General features: G+C 45.2%; 1 protein-coding gene across 1 annotated transcript in view; it reads right to left on the bottom strand.

Annotated features, from left to right (window-relative positions):
* The window catches only part of LOC126419604 (uncharacterized), a 1,338,018-nt gene that overhangs the window by 350,305 nt on the left and 965,464 nt on the right, over nucleotides 1-22,249 (bottom strand). The window contains exon 9 of the mRNA XM_050086792.1: nucleotides 11,481-11,515. Within this exon, the coding sequence (XP_049942749.1) occupies nucleotides 11,481-11,515 (35 nt within the window). The remainder of the gene's footprint in view (nucleotides 1-11,480; nucleotides 11,516-22,249) is intronic.

Below are 22,249 nucleotides of genomic sequence, written 5' to 3'. Positions count from 1 at the left end.
GGTTTCGATTTTCTTTCTCCTAGTTGGCTTTAACTACTACAGAAGGGCAGTTAAGCTATTAGACAAATCGCTTCTCATATATACTGTATGTTTTCTCCTCACGTACAATTTTACACAAAAATTGTATACACAACACTGTGCTGTTTTGTTTTCTTCGTCGCAGTGAGATGTAACAAAAAACAGAAACAATTTCTTTATAGCTAACTCTGTAATCCTGTTCGCAGTTTACAACTACGTTAATACTTAACACATAGGAATTAATGAGATTAGCTGCAGTGTGCATCGATTTAAATCAATGAGGAAGTTGATAATCTGTGCTGGACTGGGACTCTAACTCAGGTCTCATGCACTGACCACTGCGCCATCCGGACACAGTGGCCATCGCAATTGCACGCAGTACCATAGCATACTTCTTATCAGACCCAACTTCCCTGCCGGCCGCTGTGGCCGAGCGGTTCTAGGCGCTTCATCCTGAATCGCGATGCTGCTACGGTCTCAGGATCGAATCCTGCCTCGGGCATGGACGTGTGTGATGTCCTTAGGTCAGTTGGGTTTGAGTAGTTCTAAGTCTAGGGTCTGATGACCTAAGATGTTAAGTCCCTCCCGGGTTCGATTCCCGGCGGGGTCAGGGATTTTCTCTGCCTCGTGATGACTGGGTATTGTGTGATGTCCTTAGGTTAGTTAGGTTTAAGTAGTTCTAAGTTCTAGGGGACTGATGACCATAGATGTTACCATAGTCGTCAGAGCCATTTGAACAATTTTTTTGTTAAGTCCCATAGTGCTTAGAGCCATTTGAACCAACTTCCCTTCTTCTAATGTAGTGCCGCTTGCACATTGTCCTCATTACTCACGGCATTTCGCCGATTTCCGTGAAAGTTCGAGCATAGACAACACTGATAACTTTTCGTCCTCATCTTAATTATACATAATTATATACATATACAAAATACGGAAGCGTCCCAAAAAAGACAGACACTTTCGATCCCGCAGCCATTATGAATCAATCAGTACACGAAGGCATTAATACATTACCTGCCAGTGGGTGCTGATTTAAATCAGGGGAGAAAGTTGAAAAATTTTAGGCTGAGGAGAGGACAACGAATTGATCCCTTGAGTGCGGATGCACACCACACTCCAAGCCGCATGGGAATCGGCGAAATATCGCGAGCAATGAGGATACTGGGCAAGGTGCACTACATTACTAGTGTGTGGGTAAGTTGAGTATTTGGCTCTGCAGGAGGTGTGCTAGGGTATTCCGTGCAGTTGCGAAGCCTACTGTGTCTGGGTGGCGTTGTGATCAGCGCTTCTACCTAGTATGGATGAGCCCTTGCTTTGAATTCCCGTCCGGCACAAATTTTCAACTTCCTCCATTGATTTAAATCGATGCTCACTGGCAGCTAATGTTATTAATTCTTCTGCGTTTCGACTGATTTATAATGGCTGCGGGATAGAAACTGTTTGTGCGAAAGAATACACACCGCCTATACGCTAAATACTTTCATTGAAGCTACCAGCTGTAGCAGCTGGAGAGATCTCTCTCATACTGTGTAACTTATACTAGCGATCCCAAACTATTTAGCCATTAATTTTAAGCGAATTTAAGTACCATTTCGTTTGCAATAACAGTAAAGAAGACCCAAGGTCAGAGAGAGGAAAGGGATGGAAGAGATGGGGGATGAGGAGAATATGGAGAGAGAGAGAGAGAGAGAGAGAGAGAGAGAGAGAGAGAGAGAGAGAGAGAGAGGGGGGGGTGAGGGAGAGGAGGTGAGAAGAAGGAGATGGATAGAGATAGGGCGGAGAAGGAGACATTCATCGAATTCCCACACATATTTAATAATTGATAAGCATTACCGTGTTCGCTAGTGATAATAGAAACGGGAACACAATGGGTAGAAGGAAGAAAATGGAAGAGTACTGGAAAAAAGAAAGGCAACAAGACAAGGAGAGCAGCTGAAGTTACAGGTGTGATCCCAGTTTGTCAACACCGACGTAGTTGCACTGTCTGCGATATCTGTTGAGTGTGGAGCAGTTCTGGGCAGTCTGTTTGGAGGCGGGAGCCGGCAGATGCGGCGGCCGACCGCAGATAGCGGCTTATCGCGCCGCAACCTATCGCACTGCACAGCGCCGCGTGGCCGTGGGGCCGCGCTCTGCGCTCGAGGCGAGGGAATCAACGGCAGCTGGTGGCCGTCTGTCCGCGCTGCCGCCCAACTGTCAATCGCGGCACCGTTTCTCTCTGGCAGCCCACTCCACTCAGACTGCCGCGTCCTTTTGTTTCCTGTCGGGGCGCGACCTATATCATTTAGCGACTTCCGCAACTTGCTTTGTGAACAATTTTTTTGTTGAGACGTACATAGCAGGTGTTCTGTTAATGCAAAGTTTCAGATCACGCACAACTTCCCAAAGATGCTACATGGAGGTACAGCCGCTAAAAAACCCTGGAGAATGTAGTCTACTATCTGTTTCCGTGCGATGAATCCCTGGTGAGGCTTAGACTAGGGTAGAACTTATGTGGCTGCCTTGTCACTCGGGAATTTGTGGGAACGGGCAAGCACGTAGGCTGCCCAGACTGGGGTGATGACTCCATTCGATGGAGCGGAATATGCCCTTACCACTGCTAAACCGATGCTAAACTCTAAACTACGTAGCTGGATCAGCAGACAGCACGTAGAATGTTGATCTATATTACAGAAACAGAAACACGGCGAGCTAATGAGGCCAAAGCCGTGTTCAATTGTAGTTCTGTAGTCTTGGGCCTGAACAGGAAGCGGATTATACCTGTGGTACATCTAACTACTGGCTGGCCACGGGAACTTTCTAAACACCTCCACACGATAGGTGTAGAGAAAGGAGCCCCTGAGTATAGACCATGTGATTTGGGGGATGAAACCACACCACATTTAATCTTCCAGTGAGAAGCACTGGAGGCCAAAAGACACAGAATAATTTGAATCAGCGGTTCCTATGGAGATAGTTTTTGACAAAGAAACGTGAAGGTAAATATCTTCAACTTTCCACTATGGAAAGACGGTAGTTACTGTTATTCTGAAGAACGTCGGGTTATCCCGACTGAAACCTAGGTAAATTCTAGGCAAACAGTGTAACTGAGGCTGTTAATTATTAAAATTAAAATTAATATTAAAATTAAAACAACGTGAAGGGTTTCCTACAACGCTGGCTGTCTTTACTAGAATGACAGCAAGAGAAACCGCACAATGAAGTTAGTTCCGTTGCGGACAACAGGAATCTAAGACCACTGTTGTTTTGTCTCCCTGATTAAGTCAGATGAAATCTGTTGTCACACCGCCACTGTATTAGGGTTTCTCCGCCACCCAAAACTATTCCGAATAAGATGGCACAGCATTCAAGAAATCGAAGCTACTTGAAGTGAACGCGATTGAAATATCCACTTGAACGTCATAATTTATCTTAGCCATTCCAGATGAATGCCAAGTCGTTTCCTTTTCCGAGCAAGTACTACGTCTTTTCAAACAATCCGTTTGGTTGCGATCAAAATATTATCTTGAATATTAAAGTAACTATGGAAAGGATAGTGTCACCCCACCAAGCTAAAGCTCTGGAGGTAAATCATTGATGTTTTAACAACGTGAAATAGTTTTAAATAATGACGGAAGTAAGTGGAGAAACATGTATAGATCACGTCATAGGGACAATACTAGATGCCATAATGTGGCCAATGGCCTAAGAGACTAGGGTTAAGTACTATATAATTCTGGCCGGCCGGTGTGGCCGTGCGGTTAAAGGCGCTTCAGTCTGGAACCGCGTGACCACTGCGGTCGCAGGTTCGAATCCTGCCTCGAGCATGGATGTGTGTGATGTCCTTAGGTTAGTTAGGTTTAATTAGTTCTAAGTTCTAGGCGACTGATGACCTCAGAAGTTAAGTCGCATAGTGCTCAGAGCCATTTGAACCATTTTGAACTATATAATTCTTGTCGCCATTACACACCAGCTAAAGCACAGGTATACACGTTCTCAAGAGGTAAAAAGCGATGACGATTCTGGTGCAATTATTGGCGCTGAAGTACGGACGTAACGGCATGTCAAATGAGAGGTGTGCAGCAGCTAAAGCCGAGTTTTCACTCCCATTAGCGACAAGTACGTTAATGGGTCAGAAAAGGAAGTCGGCCGAGAGTTAAGTGCGGTGTTTTCCTGGAATGCAGCAGCAGCGCCGTGACTTGCGTCCAGCTTTAGCTGGAGGGCTCGGACGCTGCGGCGCTGTTGCTTCAACCAACAACACGCTACATTCCAATCTCAACAAATGCAAGCTGTTGAAATACGTACATGGACACAGTGTGATCTGTTTCGTTCACGTTCCACAAGCATTAAGTTTCACGTAAAAAAAGTTCTCCACACTCATTACATCTCTGCCCAGAAACATCGCTCAAAATAAAGGTTCAAAAAATGGTTCAAATGGCTCTGAGCACTATGGGACTTAACATTGATGGTCATCAGTCCCCTAGAACTTAGAACTACTTAAACCTAACTAACCTAAGGACAGCACACAACACCCAGCCATCACGAGGCAGAGAAAATCCCTGACTCCGCCGGGAATCGAACCCGGGAAAAATAAAGGTAACACTCGAAAATTAAATACACAGTTACAATAAAGTTCCTGACATCCGGGTTTCCATATTTACAATCTCAGTCCGTACGGAAAATCCCTGTCCTCGAGAACAGAATCTCTAGTTCAAGACACCGTCCGTAAGAAGTTTTGATGCGTCAACAAATTTCACGTACGCCATCTCTCGCAATCTGCGATTCTGGAATGGTTCCTTCAGGAAGGACGGTACCAATTTCTTGCAACATCCTTGTCCACCGTCTCTAGGAACGTTGAACTCGAGTCTTCCTTCTTTATTTTTCCAGCAGTCGCAGTGCTATTATTTTTCATCCAGAGTGTGAACATTAAGAAACTAAAGTTGTTTAATGAACGATCGACAGACAGAAAATTAAAAAAAAAATTGGATCAGGTAAAAGACTGAAATAGGAAGACATAATTGTGACTGTAATGAACATGAAATGTAAGGAGGTGGACTCTGTAGTCAGGCCAATGGATTGTATTTTGGCAAAGGAAATTAATTTGCTGGCTTCCAAGAGATAAAGAAAGTCCCACACGAAAACATAATGGAAGAGTGATAGGCGACACGGGAAAACATGGAGGAGCAAAGTGGATTCGTGCAGATGAAGCCGGTAACGAGTGTGAAAATCTGAAACAGGCACGGCCGACCTTTGGTGAGCCGCGGGCCTGACTGGACACACATGTTTAAGCTTGCGGGTCCACTCGTCAGCTGACGAGACAAACCGCTCCTAGAGCATTAAGTCAAAACTATAGCGTCTGTGACGTAATGTTTATGGACTAATCTCTTCTGACACGCCACGCCAACAAATTATGCCAACATATTCTGAGCTCAAACATAACGAGGTACCTCGAACAGAACGACTCCTCCATGCCTACTAACAAGGATTTTGAAAATATACGTCGTGTGGAACATAACACGTACTTTTCCCACACGACATCGTGAAAGCCATGGATCAAGGCAGTCAGGAAGATGCAGTATCTGCGATTACCGGGAAACATTTTACAGTACCACACCTAAGCTTATTATGGAAAGTACGATCATATGGTGTATCAGACGAAATTTGTGACTGTATTGGAGGATTTCTCGGTACGGCGGACGCAGAACGTTGAAAGGTCTCTGTTGGATTTCTTTCATGTTAATTTCTTAAATATGTTGTCATTTACGGCATAAATTCATCTTCTAAATTTACTGTGGTGTTTCTGACTACCTGGGAGGAGACTGAGTAGTGGAACGTGTTACTTTTACACATAAACAAGAACGAGCTGTCGCATTACTACACTTTAAAACACAGTTTATATGTAATTCATGTCACACAGTCTCATACGGAACCTACATCCGCTTTATATACTGTATATGATAAGATATTGTCATCCCCCTTCCCTTCTGTGTGAGAGAATGAATGAGCAAATGTATTTCTAGTTGCATGCTTGAGGGTAGCAGACAAGCCTGTCTGCTAGGGAACAGTAGGACCAACGTCGGAACAGGTAGCTACGCTTTCTAAAAGCAGAGAGGTTTCCATTCTTAGTATGGTCCTGTCCGTCCCTTGTCATGTTGGTATAGGAAGCTGCCCCTCTGGCCACTTCCGTTTGTATTTGTGAGCCACCCTCAGGAAGGGACCACGGCAGTCTGTCCGCGGCGAGCGTCTGAAGTGGTAAAATCTCCGGCTAAGCGCGTGTTCTGCTAAGTCTGTAGGACAATCGATTTCTTAAGATCAGCCTAACTGAAAATTTAATCACCTTTATTTCAGGTTTAGCTCTAAAATATATAATGTTATCTTAAATTGCAACGCAGTGTAATTCGAGTGTGAAGTTCAGAATATATTCCGGTAGTTGCTTTGTCACTACATTGTGAGTAAAGTGGAACCACGTGTTGATCAGTAACTCTAACTAAGTTCATCAATCTTAAATGCGAATGTGCGTGAGATTATAACGTCTCGTCCTGACAGTATTTTTCAATATAGCAACTTTTCTTTACGTTCAACCCACGTGGGGTGTACTTTGTGAAACCAGTACCACGTGCTTATACAATTATTTGACCCATCAGGTTAGTAGTAAGACGATAGTAACCAGTTCGAGGTTTTTCTTTTGTATATTGCTTTTCGATCTAATTTATTTTAATTATCAAAATTATTGTGGAGTTACACTCTTTATGTAAACCAAGTTGACCACGTGAAGCATGTGGTGTAATCATCAAAGTAGCCCTCAGCTATTCTTTTCGGGAAGATTTCACAAAGAGTTAATATGAATTTAGTATACCAGTGTGTGGTAATTACATGACGAACAGGATTGTGCTACGAACGTAACTTCTTTGGGTGAAAATTGAATCGGTTGGTTGTGGTTAATTTCCTCTTGCGTATGTTTCAACGTTCTTTGTGTGTTATTTTATGAATGCAGTGTTGTATGCAGTCTCCCAATCTTGGCTCCATATTTGATGTGTTCTGTAAGATTACAAACTCACATTTTCACAATCCTAAATAAGGCACCAGTTTAGTTATGAATCAAGTTTAATATGCTGAAATTTCAATGATCAATGTTAAAATAAATTTCTAAATACAAACTGATTTATTTCTTTTTATTTTAATTCTCTTTTATATATATATATATATATATATATATATATATATATATATATATATATATATATATATATATATATCATCGGTTGCAATATGACTATTAAAAGATTATAATTAATGTTAGTCTGGTTGGCAATTTGGTAAGCTAGACTGGATACCAGGTGAAACGGTTGCTCAGTAATGCAAGGTTAACTTCCCCAGACAGCTCACAGCTTTTAACCCGCTTTTAATATCTTGAATATCAGCACCGCTTACACCTCAAATTAAGCAACAACATTACAACGTTATTTTGGATGGAGAGTCATCGACAGATGTAGAAGTAACTTCGAGAGTATCCCAGGGAAGTGTGTTCGGCCCCTTGCTGTTCATGTTGTATATTAATGATCTTGCGGACAACATTAGTAGTAATCTCAGGCTTTTCGCAATGATGCAGTTATCTAGAGCAAAGGACAGTCTGAGCGAAACTGTATAAATATTCAGTGAGACCTCGATAAGATTTCAAAGTGTTGCAAAGACTGGCAACTTCCTTCAAATGTTCAGAAATCTGAAATCATACACTTCAAAAAACGAAAAAACATGAATCTGTCAACTCAGACAAAATGGAACGATCACATAGGCTTAGTTGCGGGTAAAGCAGGTAGCAGACATCGGTTTATTGGGAGACTATTGGAGATATGCATCAGTCTATAAACGAGAATGCTTGCAAATCACTCGTGCGATCCATCCTAGAATATTGCTCATGTGTGTGGGACCATTACCAAATAGGACTAGCAGGGGTTATTGATTGTATGTAAAGAGGACGGTACGAATGGTCATAGGTTTGTTTGACCTGCGGAGCAGTGCGACTAAACTGAAGTGGCTGGCTCTTAGATGGAAACTAAACAGAGAGAGTCTCCAGATAAAATTTCAAGAACTGAATGTCAATGGCACGTAAATAACTGACAACATCTGAAGATGAGAGGCCAGGCAACTTGAAATGTCTTCACAGAGAAAATAAACGCAACTGGTTAACTGTACTTCATTATAAATTATCTTTAATTTCGACAGTTGCATTGTTGTAACACGTCCACAACAAACAGGAATTATTTACTAATGATAATAGAAGAAACAATAGAAATACAGAATATGGCAATGAGACAGGCACTTCCAGTCGACAAGTAGGAGGAGTAACTTCGCTATTTTTGACCACATGGCGCATTTGTGTGTTTGTTGATAACAATACACTGAATTTCAAACACTATTACCGAGCACTTTTTTAATACTAGCCCTTTTTTAATACTCGTCCTAGACATGGGTTGTTTCTGTAACACTGCTAGTAAATAAATTAAGCCATAATTTCTATGCCCATTTAAAAAAATTGAAAGTCTGAATCACTTGAACTTAGCAGATATTATACAGAAACCAAATTGGAAAAATGCGAATAACAGAACGGCAAAGCGTCAGACCGATAATACTCGCCCCCACACGCTCAATAAGTATTGTTAATTTTGAAAATACTCTGTTCGTGAATGTTTCTAGTATTTACAGTACGAAGATACTCAGCATCAGACGGTTATGATTTCCACATGTTAACAGTAGGTGCGAGGGTCCCTTAACTTCCGTGTGACGTTTCTACAGTACTTCTGCCAACACTCCTTCAAGGTAGCGAGCTACTCTCCACACTCTTGGGTCATAACTAGAGTTGCGCTCTAGGAAAACTATGGTTAGGTAGTTTTGGTACACTTCATAAACGGTAGGATTACCGCTAACATTGGTAGAAATGATAAGGAAGGAAACAGAAATAAATGTGTAGGAGATAAAATGGGAGCGGACGAATTCTCTCTATTTCTTTTTTTGTTTTTGTTTGGTTGGTTGTTTTCTTGAACATAATTAGAAACGCATGTCATTCAGTGTTGTTCCATTGCGTATTTTATAACCTTACGGAATATAAATTGCATTTTATAAGTAATAAAAAATTAGATGTTAGCATAACTTCTGCGCTTTTATGTAACCAAAGCAATTACTTCTGACGCAAGTACAGTTTCCATTCCTAACAATTGAACGTTTTTTGTCGCGATCAAAGGTAAGAGTTTCCTGTTGTTATTGATACATGCAAAAGTTGTTCATTAACAACAGAAACATGTTTTATATAAGTTCGACGAAGTATTGATGCGATGTTCTATATTTTCTGCGTTTTTTATTTTTTATTTTACGTTTGTTTTTAGGAAATTGCGTTATACAGCGGTATACGAAAAATCTATATTGTTTTCGTTATTTTTACTACAACATCCCCCAGTTTCACGTTACAAATCAACAATTGCCGAATAAAACCTGAATTAAACATTGACAGTTTTAGTTTTGCTGCAAATACTATTTATTCTTAAGTAACAGACTGGAGGATAACTGTACAGAACAAAAATGTACCGTAGGTTACCTGGACCTTCATATATTCTCACTCACTTTCTAGACTTCACCTCTTACAGTTTTTGGGGGAATATAGTAGGACGCTGATCGCATACGCAATGAAAGCGGTCGTTATGAGCTAACGTCCGATACGTATGCAGCACACCTAACATACAGGTGTTACGGGTATGACTTTAACTGACCATAGCTACTAGGAAAACTACCGTAGGCTGTGTCTACTTCTGTTGGTCTACGGGCCCTACGGTAGTTTTACAACTTCAGTCAGTCAGACAGTCGCGCTTGGTTTTGAAACTTCTTCTCCTTGTTGTTCACATTCAGTGGCGGCGAAATGTCATTGTGCATGCACAGAATAAGCAACAATTTCGCTGCTCTGCGACACGATATGCAAACCCAAGTTGAACCGAGCGGTGGCGGAAATATCTACAAGTGCGCCCCGCTCTCTCGTCCACTGATGTCTTCCCCGCAGGGCGAATCGGATGTAAAGAGAATGGCTTGCTTCGCAATGTATACCGAAAGAAAATGAAAGCGGCTAAAAGTTGTGCGCGTGTGCGTATGAGAGGTACGCGGGCGTAGTGTGAGAGAGCAGGCGGGCGCGGGCAGCCAGCCGGCCGGCCCCGGTGACCTCCGCTGCCGCCGGAAGCGCGGCTGCTCCACTTCCGGTGCCCTACCTGCTACCTGCTGCCAAACGAACTCGCTGCACACCGGCGCACACCCGGCTCAACCCATCACACACTGGCCACGCAGTACTCCTACTTAGTCCATAGCACAGACGCACCGTGTAAGGCGAAGGTAAAGTAAATCTGCATTTCTAGTTAAGACGAACTCTTTGTGCACCAAAGCGCACAGATAGGCATCGTATTCTATGTATCTGTGTGCGTGGGGGAGACTCGATGTCCTAGAATCCAGAACGCAAACCTTTTATTCTTTTTAGAATTATTATGCGACTTTAGAAATCATTCTGATTCTATTAAACTGGAAATCTGCAAAATATCCCCTTGGGTTGTTTGAAAGTTTGCGCCAGTCTGACGAGTTAATGCATGTGCAGAACCCGGTAGAGCATGTTTTGGATATACCTATCACTTCCTGACATGAAAATTTGGAAGAGTTTTCCATCATAATAACTCAAAAACGAAATATTTTAAACGTAAATTTATTTGGGTTTTATTGTTTTGATGTGAGGAGCTACGCTCCGAAAGGCTGTAAAAGTATTTCTGACATATCCTGTAAATGGTATCAAAGCTCAATAATGATTTTTTGAAGTTCTCTCCCGCTTCTCCACGTTCGGGAAGCATAAATGCCATTGTATAAAAGTATCTGCGTATGTCCTTTTCGTTTGATATATTGGTCTCTATGGATCTCTTGTATGTAATATACAGCACAACTGGTTTTTTTCTCTTCTGGTAAGTAAATTACTGTGCTTTCTAAGTGTCAAACATCGATCAGAATACCTGTGAGATAATTAATGGCTTTTTTTCAGTTTGCTCACTTCCTCCTCTTTCTCTTCCTAAGAATGTATAACGTATCTTTTCTAGAGATGCACGAAATAATCCCGCTGAAAGACTCCCTGAGGTAGATTGCAGTACGATATGATTGTCCCTAAGACACGCAAATATCTCGTAATCAGTCTGTTTTCTCAACAAAGATCACACCCAGGCCGCCGAGACTGAAGAACTTACAACGTGTGTTGCTAATGATGTAGCAATTTTACCAGCCAATGATTCGCGGGTGGTACAGGAAAGTATGACAAACAGCGTTACGAGATATCTTACGCCTCGCGATGTACTGTGTCTTGCGTGGTTAAGTATGTAGATGTTGGAGAAAAGATAGTTCTTGGGCAAATAAGTAATATACATGCGAAAATTTGCCGTTGTCACTAATCACAGCATTAGGAGTGACGGGTAACTTACCGGCAATGTAATGGACTCTCGTCACCCGAGGAAACCTGCAACAAGAAGACAAACTCGTGTCAATACGCAGAATCTCATTTGTAGCCAATGCTTCACATGTAAGCTATCGATTTACAGACGGGTTAGCAGACTGAAATCTACTTCCAAATTCCGACACGCCGATGATTGAAAAAACAGTGGAATCACCTACCTTAATATGAGGTCAGACCATCTATAGTAACCAAAATAGGGTAACTACCACTGACGATATACAACTGTATAAAATATTGCAGTAACATTCAAATGGTTCAAATGGCTCTCAGCACTATGGGACTTAACTTCTGTCCCCTAGAACTTAGAACTACTTAAACCTAACTAACCTAAGGACATCACACACATTCGTGCCCGAGGCAGGATTCGAACCTGCGACCGTAGCGGTCGCGCGGTTCCAGACCGTAGCGCCTAGAACTGCTCGGCCACCGCGGCCGGCCATTGCGGTAAGATTTTGTACCATTGTTCATAAAGAAACTATTCAGTTTGCTTCAGAGATGCTAGTGTAAAGCAATCGTCCCTTAATTGGCTCTACAATAGACATCAGTTATCGTAGTGTTGTAGTATACCCACCAAGATATTGTAGAGCCCACGGAATACGTTTTGCTTCCTCCATAAGTTTATTAAACCAAAGCAGAATATTTTCAAGGAATTCCATGGCCGTATCATCACCTCTGACCCGACTTCGTAGCCGAACTCATTAACGCACGCTTGTCTGGTGGCTCCCGCCTCGGAGGAAAGCCGGTTCGAATCCTGGTGGCGGATAAAATTTTCTCTGCCAGTATTTCGCCGGCAAGGGGAGATGGTGGCGTAAGGTTTCTGGTTACCAGTCTTTGCACCACTGTCCTGGATTTAATTCCAAGCCCCTCCGCTATGTCTCTTGAAGCGAGTGCACTGTTCATGGTGATTCGTCCGTCGGATGAGGGCGTTAAGCTCGGTGCTATTCGGAAGGAGTAGGCTATGTGCCGGCACCGGGTTTCATCCTCTGCCTTACTTTGATCCGCAACTAAACAAGCCAAACACGACACTGTACAAGCACTCATCCACACAACATACACACTTGACGCTTCATAATAGGTCGTAACGACAAACCACCTCCTCTAGGATCTCACGAAGAGTGACGATGTAAGATTTCTGCGAGTGTTCTCTTGCGTCATTTCCTGGGTATGGCAGAGCTTTTCCATCGTGACTATAGAAGCCACTGAGAATCACGATTTGCGATCCCTGGCTATTAAATTTCGGCATTCTGTCGACAGCGAGATCATAGGTAAACTCCGAGTAGTTCATAGACTGGTGGAAGCTATGTTATTTGACAACACTTTGCGGTTTCACTATCGAAGGTGCAGATTAATGAGTGAAATACTTATCGGTGGGCTGCCTGAAAGGTGTTTTATGTATTTGTACCACAGAAAAAGATTGGTCGGCAGGAATCGGAGGGGTTTCAGCGTCACTAACCACGAACGACTAGACACCGAAGGTATTCTGCCGTTAGCAAGTGGGCAGTGGTGCATTTGGAGGAAGGCGTAACAGCTGTGGCATTTGTGAAGGAACAATCCTGAGGCCGGCCGGGGTGGTCGAGCGGTTCTAGACGCTACAGTCTGGAACTGCGCGACCGTTACGGTCGCAGGTTCGAATCCTGCCTCGGGCAAGGATGTGTGTGATGTCCTTAGGTTAGTTAGGTTTAAGTAGTTCTACGTTCTAGGGGACTGATGACCTCAGAAGTTAAGTCCCATAGTGCTCAGAGCCATTTGAACCATTTTTTGAACAACCCTGAGTTTCAGCTGGTCTTAATACAAAGAACACGTAGCTAAGCATTGCCGTACAGAGAGATGAATACCAGTCTCCTCATTTGCGAGTGATCTGAAGTTTGTGAGAGCAGAAGGACTGTTTAAAGACGTTAAGTTTTCCTGCAAGTGTCAGCCAGCTATGAGACGTGGTACAACCGTATGAGATAGCTTACGCTTCCGATTCACGAATTAAAATAATTGTTTTCTCTCTCTCTCTCTCTCTTCAATGTTAAGGTAGCGTTTTACGTTAGGTGACATGGCCACAGCTATAATCGGCTACACTGCCACAGTTTTCGGTGCGTTCATTGCCTTGTTCTGCAGGTACTGACACCGACGATGCGATGTCAGTTTTCGAGCATCGGTCCCCGTTTCATCCAGAATGACGACTTGTACCAGTCTACGTACGGCACTGCACTTTCTTTTCCGCCTTTCATTTGTAGGGCAGACACGCGAGAGGGAGCAGAGGCAGGTGTCGTTCGCGGCCAGAGGACGCAGGAATTGCACGGGCAGGGTCGCACCCTCCACCCCTCCCTCTGGTTCTCGCACGGCCGGCTTCCCAGACGATCGATCGGCGGCGGCGCGAGCTCCGGCTTTGCGCGGGCAGGCTTCAAAGCGTCTTCGTTCAACGGCGGAGGACAACAATACCGCGGCTCTGATCTCCCGGCGGCGCGGCGGACGGGACAAGTGGCCGCCGCCCTCTAGAGCGCCAGCCAGCATTCCTGAATACCCACAAAACGCATTACTGTCGCCGTCGTCTTTCTGACCTCTTCACGACGGAGACTGTGTCCGTGCGTGTTAAGAGCGGGTGAACCTCGAGGTCTTATTGCTGGAAAGACACAAGTAGAGAGGATAATTAGTTGGATTTGGACTGTCTTCTACCTCACGCCGTCGTTAATGAAAATTCGTTTTCCGTATGCTCCGTAACCCAGAAACACCTCACCTCTAGGTACGTCCCGTCTACCAGCGATGACTAACTGGCGAGGTAGACGGTAAATTTTCATTATACGATGATTCAGCTGCATGTAGTGATTCATCATGCAATTTAGTTAGATTTCCTATTCACATGCGTGTTGGAGTGATTCGTTATGGGTTCCGTCATACCCTTTATCGGCTTCAGCCAAAGTGCTTGATGTCGAAAATATTGATTCCCTACAGGCCCCCAAAACTACATTCAACAATCAATAAATCAACAATCAACAGATATATGATTAAGCCTCGGCAGTCTCATAACGTCTTAATTGAGAAAAGGTTCCTGATATTTTTTAATGGGGAATGTCTATCCTATTTCCGATCGTGTGTTACGCTTTTGCTTGTTATTTGATCTATCATAGCACACAGCCATTTATTGTATTTAGGAAATTGTTAAACAGCAACAACACAAAATTTAATTCGTTTAGCGCGGGGACTGCGATAACATTGCCGGCAGGTGTGGCCGAGCGGTTCTAGGCGCCACAGTCTGGAACTGTGCGACCGCTACGGTCACAAGTTCGAATCCTGCCTCGGGTATGGATGTGTGTGATGACCTTAGATTTGTTAGGTTTAAATAGTTCTAAATCTAGGGGACTGAAGACCTCAGATGTTAAGTCCCATAGTGCTCAGAGCCATTTTTTTGCGATAACATTACAAATACAATACAAGAAAATACGAATCAGAAAATACCCTTCATAAAAATCATTAGCGTTCATTGTTCATCAAACTTTTAAAACACTTTCAGAACATCTTGTAATATATCCAAATACACTCCTGGAAATGGAAAAAAGAACACATTGACACCGGTGTGTCAGACCCACCATACTTGCTCCGGACACTGCGAGAGGGCTGTACAAGCAATGATCACACGCACGGCACAGCGGACACACCATGAACCGCCGTGTTGGCCGTCGAATGGCGCTAGCTGCGCAGCATTTGTGCACCGCCGCCGTCAGTGTCAGCCAGTTTGCCGTGGCATACGGAGCTCCATCGCAGTCTTTAACACCGGTAGCATGCCGCGACAGCGTGGACGTGAACCGTATGTGCAGTTGACGGACTTTGAGCGAGGGCGTATAGTGGGCATGCGGGAGGCCGGGTGGATGTACCGCCGAATTGCTCAACACGTGGGGCGTGAGGTCTCCACAGTACATCGATGTTGTCGCCAGTGGTCGGCGGAAGGTGCACGTGCCCGTCGACCTGGGACCGGACCGCAGCGACGCACGGATGCACGCCAAGACCGTAGGATCCTACGCAGTGCCGTAGGGGACCGCACCGCCACTTCCCAGCAAATTAGGGACACTGTTGCTCCTGGGGTATCGGCGAGGACCATTCGCAACCGTCTCCATGAAGCTGGGCTACGGTCCCGCACACCGTTAGGCCGTCTTTCGCTCACGCCCCAACATCGTGCAGCCCGCCTCCAGTGGTGTCGCGACAGGCGTGAATGGAGGGACGAATGGAGACGTGTCGTCTTCAGCGATGAGAATCGCTTCTGCCTTGGTGTCAATGATGGTCGTATGCGTGTTTGGCGCCGTGCAGGTGAGCGCCACAATCAGGGCTGCATACGACCGAGGCACACAGGGCCAACACCCGGCATCATGATGTGGGGAGCGATCTCCTACACTGGCCGTACACCACTGGTGATCGTCGAGGGGACATTGAATAGTGCACGGTACATCCAAACCGTCATCGAACCCATCGTTCTACCATTCCTAGACCGGCAAGGGAACTTGCTGTTCCAACAGGACAATGCACGTCCGCATGTATCCCGTGCCACCCAACGTGCTCTAGAAGGTGTAAGTCAACTACCCTGGCCAGCAAGATCTCCGGATCTGTCCCCCATTGAGCATGTTTGGGACTGGATGAAGCGTCGTCTCACGCGGTCTGCATGTCCAGCACGAACGCTGGTCCAACTGAGGCGCCACGTGGAAATGGCATGGCAAGCCGTTCCACAGGACTACATCCAGCATCTCTACGATCGTCTCCATGGGAGAATAGCAGCCTGCATTGCTGCGAAAGGTGGATATACACTGTACTAGTGCCGACATTGTGCATGCTCTGTTGCCTGTATCTATGTGCCTGTGGTTCTGTCAGTGTGATCATGTGATGTATCTGACCCCAGGAATGTGTCAATAAAGTTTCCCCTTCCTGGGACAATGAATTCACGGTGTTCTTATTTCAATTTCCAGGAGTGTACATCTAACTTCGTGGCACTGAAAATTCTGCAGGAAGATCTATGTACCTCAAACTTTGTATACCGATCTTGTCACGAAGTTGTTACCGATATTTCACATGTGTCAATGCTACTGAAGGTCACAAGGCACATATGTCTTATCAAATCTGCCACGGCAAACCACTTCTGACCATCCGCGTGACAACGCGCCATCGTTTTGCCGACTTTGGAAGCCAGGGACACGAAGATGTGCCAACTCGTATGGTTGTGTAAAACTATTTGTAATTTACATTTCCTGTTGACCAGTTTTCTTCCAGCTGATTCTAACTTTTTACTCACATACATCCGTATATGGTTGCTAGGTTTTAAAGGAGTTTCTGCAGATAGCAGCACTGTCTTTATCTTGTTCATTATCGCGTTATATAAAGGTCGCTGCATGAACAGGCATTACATTTTTGCTTCCTCTTTGCGTCCTGTGTTGTATCGTCAGCAACTGACCTCCCAGAAGGAAGAGTGTCGTGTACGCCAACTATCTGGTGATTGCGTGAACTCTATTGTGTGGTTTCGAGAACTGACGGAAAAAGAAAGGATGGGCGGTTAGGGTTGAACGTCCTGGCAAAGATGACGTCATTTGAGACGAGGCAAAAGCTCGGATTGGACAAGAAAGCGGAATAAAATGAGCCGCGCCCTTTTTAAGAAAGTATCTCAGCATTTTAGCGATTTACGGAAACCACGAAAAGCCAAGTCAGGGTGGCCGGACAGAGATCGTAACCCTGGTCCTGACAAACACTTGTCCGCTGTCTCACACCAATACGCTACCTCTCTCGGTCGTCGTGTTTCATCAGTCCTTAAGTTGCATTTCATCATCATGGTGATGATATTGCGTTTTCAAGATGGGGTACGAAGCTATCCGGGCAGGTGTAAGACACAGCCTAAACACGCGACACCCAGATGGCCGCTATGCCCGGCAAACGTTTAATAATCTCGCGCACAGACTGCAACTAGGCCCCGAACTCTTCTCGACTTACACGCGAGCACCCTGTACTCTGCGCTACAAGAGAAGATCGCGCATTTACAAGAGTGATATAAGGGTATTTGGGAACATCTGTTTAGATATCTTTCAGTTTTTATCTGCGAGACTGATAACTGGTATGCTTCCGACTTGTTGCTACCATTTTATACAGAATATTCCGAACAGTGACCAAGCCGTCGTATTCCGTGTTTGAGTGCGTTGTTACGCGTACTCGCTAAGTGCACTAAATATAGAAGTAATAATTAAATTTTCCAATGCAAAAAATTTTACAAACAGGTTTGTACAGTCACTACTCCTTCAGATACAAACAATTACGTTAATTTACCTCTAAAATGGTGATTGCAACTTCTCTATAGGATTTTGGTCCAATTTTAAAACTGTTAACTAAAACAAATGTTATTAAACATCTAAGAACTGCTGTATTATTCTGTCGTAAAAGACTAGTAATTCTGTAACAAATGATACCCCGAGCTCTCCGTTCTGCGAGGCATGTTATTACAACTTCTAACAAGGGAAAATTAAATGATTAAAGTCTCCAACGTCCGAATTACTGAATTCGCAATTATCTTATTTCTTACTTGTAGGCGAACCGAGCGAGGTGGCGCAGTGGTTAGCACACTGGACTCGCATTCGGAAGGACGACGGTTCAATCCCGTCTCCGGCCATCCTTATTTAGGTTTTCCGTGATTTCCCTAAATCGTTTCAGGCGAATGCCGGGATGGTTCCTTTGAAAGGGCACGGCCGATTTCCTTCCCAATCCTTCCCTAACCCGAGCTTGCGCTCCGTCTCTAATGACCTCGTTGTCGACGGGACGTTAAACACTAACCACCACCACCACCACTTGTAGGCGACACAGTCGTGAATTCAAGCGCTGCCGTGTTTGACTCTCAGAGACAGCTCTGTGGTGCACTGTCGTGTTACGAAACCAAGGCAGACGAGCTACGTGGGATTGAACCCACTGTGACATTTTTCCCTATTTACATCTGATGTTTCCCATCTCTTTTCATTAAAATCTAACTTTCAGTTTTGCTCGATGTAAGACGTAGGTGTCAGGTACCTAGCTATCAAGGTACGTTTCCCATCCTCTTACCGTGTCGTTATACAGAACACCTGCATAAGCTTTTATCTAAAACGTATATACTGGAATGACAAAATTCATGGGATAGCGATATCCACACACATAGATGGTGGTAGTATCGCGTACGCAAGGTATAAAAGGGCAGTGCATCGGCGCTGTCATTTCTACGCAGGTGATTCACGTGGAAAGGTTTCCGACGTGATTATGGCCGCGCGACGGGAATTAACAGAGTCTCAACGCAGAATGGTAGTTGGTGCTAGACGCATGGGACATTCCATTCCGGAAATCGTTAGGGAATTCAATATTCTGAGATTCACAGTGCCCAGACGTGCCGAGGAAACAAAATTCCAGCCATTACCCCTCACCAGAGACAACGTAGTGGCCGACAACCTTCGCTTAGCGACCGAGAAAAGAAACGTGTGCGTAGAGTTGTCAGTGCTAACAGACAAGCAATACTGCGTGAAATAACCGCTGAAGTGAATGTGGGACGTACGGCGAACGTATCCGTCAGGATAGTGCGGTGAAATTTGGCGTTAATGGGCTACGGCAGCAGACGACCGACGCGAGTACATTTGCTAACAGCACGACGACGTCTGCAGCGCCGCTTCTGAGTTCGAGATCAAATCGGTTGGACCCTAGACAAGTGGAAAACGGTGGCCTTCTCAGATGAGTCCCATGGTAAGAGCTGACGGTAGGGTTCAGGTGTGGCGCAGACATCACGAAGTCATGGACTCAACAGGCACTGTGTAAGTTGGTGGTGGCTCCGTAATGGTTTCACCTGTATTACTTGGAATGGATCCTCTGGTCCAACTGAACGCATCACTGACTGGAATTTCTTATGTTCGGCTACTTGGAGACCATTTGCAGCCATTCATGGACTTCGTGTTCCCAAACAACGATGGAAATTCAAGGATGACAATGAGCCATGTCACTAGGTCACAAGTGTTCACGACTGGTCTGAAGAACATTCTAAAAAATTCCAACGAATGATTTGGGCACCCGTTTGTCCGACATGAATCCCACCGAAGATTTAAGGGGTATACACGAGAGGCCAGTCCCCGCACAAAATCCTGTACAGGTGGCACTTTCGCAATCATGGATTGCTACAGAGGCAGCATGGCTCAATATTTCTGCAGGGGATTTCCAACGACTTGTGGAGTCCATGCCTCGTCGAGGTGCTGCACTATGACGGGCAAAAGGTGGTCCGACACGATGCTGTGAGGTATCCTATGACTTCTGTCACGTCTGTGTAAATATATTTATTTCTCACATACCATTCCGTTAGTTCCAGAATGAGATTTTTCACTCTGCAGCGGAGTGTGCGCTGATATGAAACTTCCTGGCAGATTAAAACAGTGTGCCGGACCGAGACTCGAGCTCGGGACCTTTGCCTTTCGCGGGCAAGTGCTCTACCATCTGAGCTACCCAAGCACGAGACACGCCCCGTACTCACAGCTTTACTTCCGCCAGTATCTCGTCTCCTACCTTCCAAACTTTACAGAGGCTCTCCTGCGGACCTTGCAGAACTAGCACTCCTGAAGAAAGGATATTGGGGAGACATGTCTTAGCCACAGTCTAGGGGATGTTTCCAGAATGAGATTTTCACTCTGCAGCAGAGTGTGCGCTGATATGAAACTTCCTGGCAAATTAAAATTGTGTGCCCGCGAAAGGCAAAGGTCCCGAGTTCGAGTCTCGGTCTGGCACACAGTTTTAATCTTCCAGGAAGTTTCATTCCATCAGTTAGTTGGCTATGTAGATAGCAGCTTTACTGCTGTGTTTTTCCCAATTCCTTGTCTAAGGCAGTGAGAATGCGCTTGGAATCAGATATAATCAAAATCTTTTCGCTGTTCAGAGTTAAAGAGTACTTGGCGGCCTTCATGAGTACCACTGCTTCGGCTGTATAAGAAGAGGTTGACGGTAGAAGCCGACAGTGTTGGTAGTGGGGCGATCCTGGACAGTCAAGTTTCCGTGGGGCAGACGTTTTAACGCAGCGTCTACCTGTACTGAGTGTGGGTGTCAGGTCGTTGGCCACCACCGGTGGGAGGCGGCGCCGCCTGGGCGCTCACTCAGCTGAGGCTGCCAGGGGTCAAAGGGACACGGCGGCGGCGGCGGCGGCGGCGGCGGCGGTGGGCGGCGCGCCTTTTGGACACCACTGGCGCAGATGGCGGCCGCGGGGGAGGTATCGAAAAAGGAAGGCGACGGCCCGGCCCAGACGGGGCGAGGCTGCGAGGCGGCCGCCTGACCTGCGCTGCGCTCTGCCCCTTCTTTCCCTGGCGCGCCCGCTTTCCTTTCCTTCCTCTCGTTTACTTTTTACTCGTCGCCGCGGTGGAAATGCGGCGGCAAGGACGGCTCGGCCCAGACACGGGGGAAGCCACCTCATCCTCTCTCCACCGCCCGCCCCCCGCCTCTCTACCCAGCTGCCAGTTACAATAATGAGTGTCGTCTACCGAGCGGCCGTCCTCTGCTCCTTGTGTTCCAGAACCCGGCACCGGTGATCCCTGGCAGCTCTGCAGCAATGCGCAATTGCTGTACCACCTCCACTGAAGCGCCCGAAGTGACGACGGGTCTGTAATCATCACCTCTTCCACAGCGCAACACTGCTGATGCCGGTCGAGTCACAACCCTCTAGGGAAGGCGTGTAAACATTAAACGTTGTAAGGAGAGTAGAACACGTAAACGAATCGACTAATAGAGCTCAGCTGTGCGTTGCAACGTTCCAATGTTTCTGATATGATCAAATATCGACACGTTTCTTGCTATACCTACATAAAACGTATCAAATTACAACAACGTATACCAATAATATTAAAAATGTACTGACTGCCTTGTAAAAGAGATTCAGCTATTGACTTTATTCTCCAGATGGTTCACGCAACATATCACCATATTTTGCCTTGTAGTCAAAATGATTACCATTATCTTATGAAAACGCTTCTGCTCTGTTAATATCACGTTTAGTTAGCATAAAATAAATCGAAAATTTATACCAGACTGTGATTCGAACCCGGTCTCCTGCCTATTAGGTAGATGCACTGACCACTACGCCATCCTGACACAGTGGTTCAAAATGGTTCAAATGGCTCTGAGCACTATGGGACTTAACTTCTCAGGTCATCAGTCCCTTAGAACTTAGAACTACTTAAACCTAACTAACCTAAGGACATCACACACATCCATGCCCGAGGCAGGATTCGAACCTGCGACCGTAGCGGTCGCGTGGTTCCAGACTGGAGCGCCTAGAACTGCTCGGCCACACCGGCCGGCGACACAGTGGTCATCGCAACTACACACACTACCATATCACACCTCCCGTCAGACCAAATTCTCAACTTATCCTCGTGACTTTTCGTCGACTTCCTTGAGACTTGGAGCTTGTTGCGCATCTGCACTGGAGGGATCATTGGGCCTTAACTATCGGACCTGTCCACCAGAACAGACAGTATTTTTGATCCCTGCGGTAGCAGTGACCACTGTGTCCGGATGGAGTAGTGGTCAGCGCGATCCGAGTTCGAATCCTTGTCAGGCACAAATTTTCAACTTTCCCTATTGATTTAAATCAATGTCAACTGATAGCTACCTTTAATTTCGTTGGTGTCTTCGTAAAATAAATATTTTTTTGTGGTTAAAATATTAGTCCTTTACTCCTTAAGTTTTTATTTTAAATTATAACTAAGCTGTTCCATGAAATAACAACACAAATTA

Source organism: Schistocerca serialis, chromosome 9 (genome assembly GCF_023864345.2).
Source record: "Schistocerca serialis cubense isolate TAMUIC-IGC-003099 chromosome 9, iqSchSeri2.2, whole genome shotgun sequence".
Classification (NCBI taxonomy): Eukaryota; Metazoa; Arthropoda; class Insecta; order Orthoptera; family Acrididae; genus Schistocerca; species Schistocerca serialis.
Note: the sequence above shows the minus strand (reverse complement) of the source record. Positions and strands in the feature narration are given on the sequence as shown.